Consider the following 1,964-nt stretch of genomic DNA (forward strand, 5'->3'; position numbering starts at 1 on the left):
GGCAGGGGTTGGAAGGGGATGATCTTAAGGTTCTTTTCAACACAAACCATTCTATGAGTCTATGATATCCCTGTGGAGCTGCTTGGTGCCGGTGCCGTGGCATGGAGAGCTGCGAGTGGGCTCACTCCAGATCATGGAATGGGTTGGGTTGGAAGGGACCTTAAAGCTCCTCCAGCTCCAACCACTGCCCCGGGCAGGGACACCTTCCACTAGAGCAGGTTGCTCCAAGCCCCTGTGTCCAACCTGGCCTTGAACAGTGCCAGGGATGGGGCAGCCACAGCTTCTCTGGGCACCCTGTGCCAGCGCCTCAGCACCCTCCCAGGGAAGAATTCCTTCCTAAAACATTCCCACCATCTGCCCGCGCTCAGAATCCCTCCTGTGGGATTCAGAGATGAACCACAGCAGCTGGCAGAGCCATGGCGACAGCTCCGAGCTCCTCAATGCATTATCCCGGCGGCACAAGGGGAAGCAGAGATGCCAGGAGCCAACCCCAGGGGATGGGGGAGCACACGCTGACGGGATCCAAGCCCTGTCAGCCGGTACCAGTGTCTCACCATGGGTCTGACCCCTCTTTTTCCCCCCAGGCTCCCAGCCCCGGGCCCTGCGGAGGCTGGCATCCGGCCCCACACCATGCGAAGGGGACATCGAGGTCTTCCACGAGGGCCAGTGGCAGGGGGGGCTGTGCGACAACAGGACCCTGCGGGCGCAGTGGGGCAGGGAGCTGTGCCAGGAGCTGCGCTGTGGGAACCTCTCCTCCAGCACCGAAATCCGGGACCCCCCGTCCACGGGGGTCACTTGTGGGGTCCCCAACCTGCACCTCTGCCCCATCACGCGCACCCAGAGCTGCTCCAGGATCCGAGTCGTGTGTAAGCCACTGGGTGATGCTGAGTTCTACGGGTGAACACACAGTGGGGCAGGGAGCTGTGCCAGGAGCTGCGCTGTGGGAACCTCTCCTCCAGCACCGAAATCCGGGACCCCCCGTCCACGGGGGTCACTTGTGGGGTCCCCAACCTGCACCTCTGCCCCATCACGCGCACCCAGAGCTGCTCCAGGATCCGAGTCGTGTGTAAGCCACTGGGTGATGCTGAGTTCTACGGGTGAACACAGGGGGAATGGGCAGAGCATGGGGCAGGGGATGGGGAAAGCCCCCCAGCAGGGTGCTGGGTGTTCAGGCTCCCCACATAGAGACAAGGGGCTCAAATAGTGGGATTTGTCTTCTCCCCAGGTCAGGACTCGAAGCCACATCCCACCGGCACGGCCGCAGGTACCATCGTGAGCATCTGCCTGGCCCTGCTGCTCTTCGGCATCCTCTTGCTCATCTGTGGTCCTCCTGCTTATAGGAGGCTGATGAAGAGAAGTAGGTGGCAAGCTCCAGAACCCCTCTTCCTTTTCCTCCTCTCCCACTGCCTTCCTCCTCCATCATCACCGTGCAGCAGCTCCATGCATCCATCCCTGCCGTCTCCTTGAGGAGCTTTGGGAGATGCTCCACACAGATCCCCATTGTCCCTGAGCCTGCCCCACATGGTGTGGGCACAGACAAAGGGGTGGCAGGGGGGGATTAAGCACTGAGCACACACAATAGAGCAGACAGAGGGTCTCGGGGGGGGATTACCAGGAGGAGGAGATTACTCAGGATGACATATGGGGCCAGCGGGGGGAGGAAGCGGCACCAGGTCCATGGGGATGTCCCTCATCTCACCGCCTGCCTCTGCCTTCCAGTGTCCAGAAAGAAGCAGCGCCAATGGATCGGCCCCACGGGACTCAACCAGACAGGTGAGGGGTTTGGGGGTGTTTTGGGGTTGGTTTGGGGGTGTTTTGGGGCTGGTTTGGGGCCCACAGCAGGCGGAGCGTGAGCAGAATCGTGCTCTCACTTCCTGCCGCCGCATTGACTCACAGCACGATATGAACCCAGCCCCGCTCATGGGTCCTGCTTTGACTCAGCCCCTTCCCCTCCGAGGTGCATC

At 61.6% G+C, this 1,964-nt stretch overlaps 1 protein-coding gene across 1 annotated transcript in view; it reads left to right on the top strand.

The window, feature by feature from the left end:
• Window positions 1-584: 584 nt before the first annotated feature.
• Window positions 585-1,964, top strand: part of CD5 (CD5 molecule) — a gene marked incomplete at its 5' end in the record, with an annotated part of 1,749 nt that continues 369 nt past the window's right edge. Inside the window, 3 exons of the mRNA XM_010021591.1 lie at window positions 585-866; window positions 1,226-1,357; window positions 1,720-1,773. Of these exons, the coding sequence (XP_010019893.1) occupies window positions 585-866; window positions 1,226-1,357; window positions 1,720-1,773 (468 nt within the window). The remainder of the gene's footprint in view (window positions 867-1,225; window positions 1,358-1,719; window positions 1,774-1,964) is intronic.

This window comes from Nestor notabilis, unplaced genomic scaffold, assembly GCF_000696875.1.
Source record: "Nestor notabilis isolate BGI_N333 unplaced genomic scaffold, ASM69687v1 scaffold24949, whole genome shotgun sequence".
In the NCBI taxonomy this organism is placed as follows: domain Eukaryota; kingdom Metazoa; phylum Chordata; class Aves; order Psittaciformes; family Psittacidae; genus Nestor; species Nestor notabilis.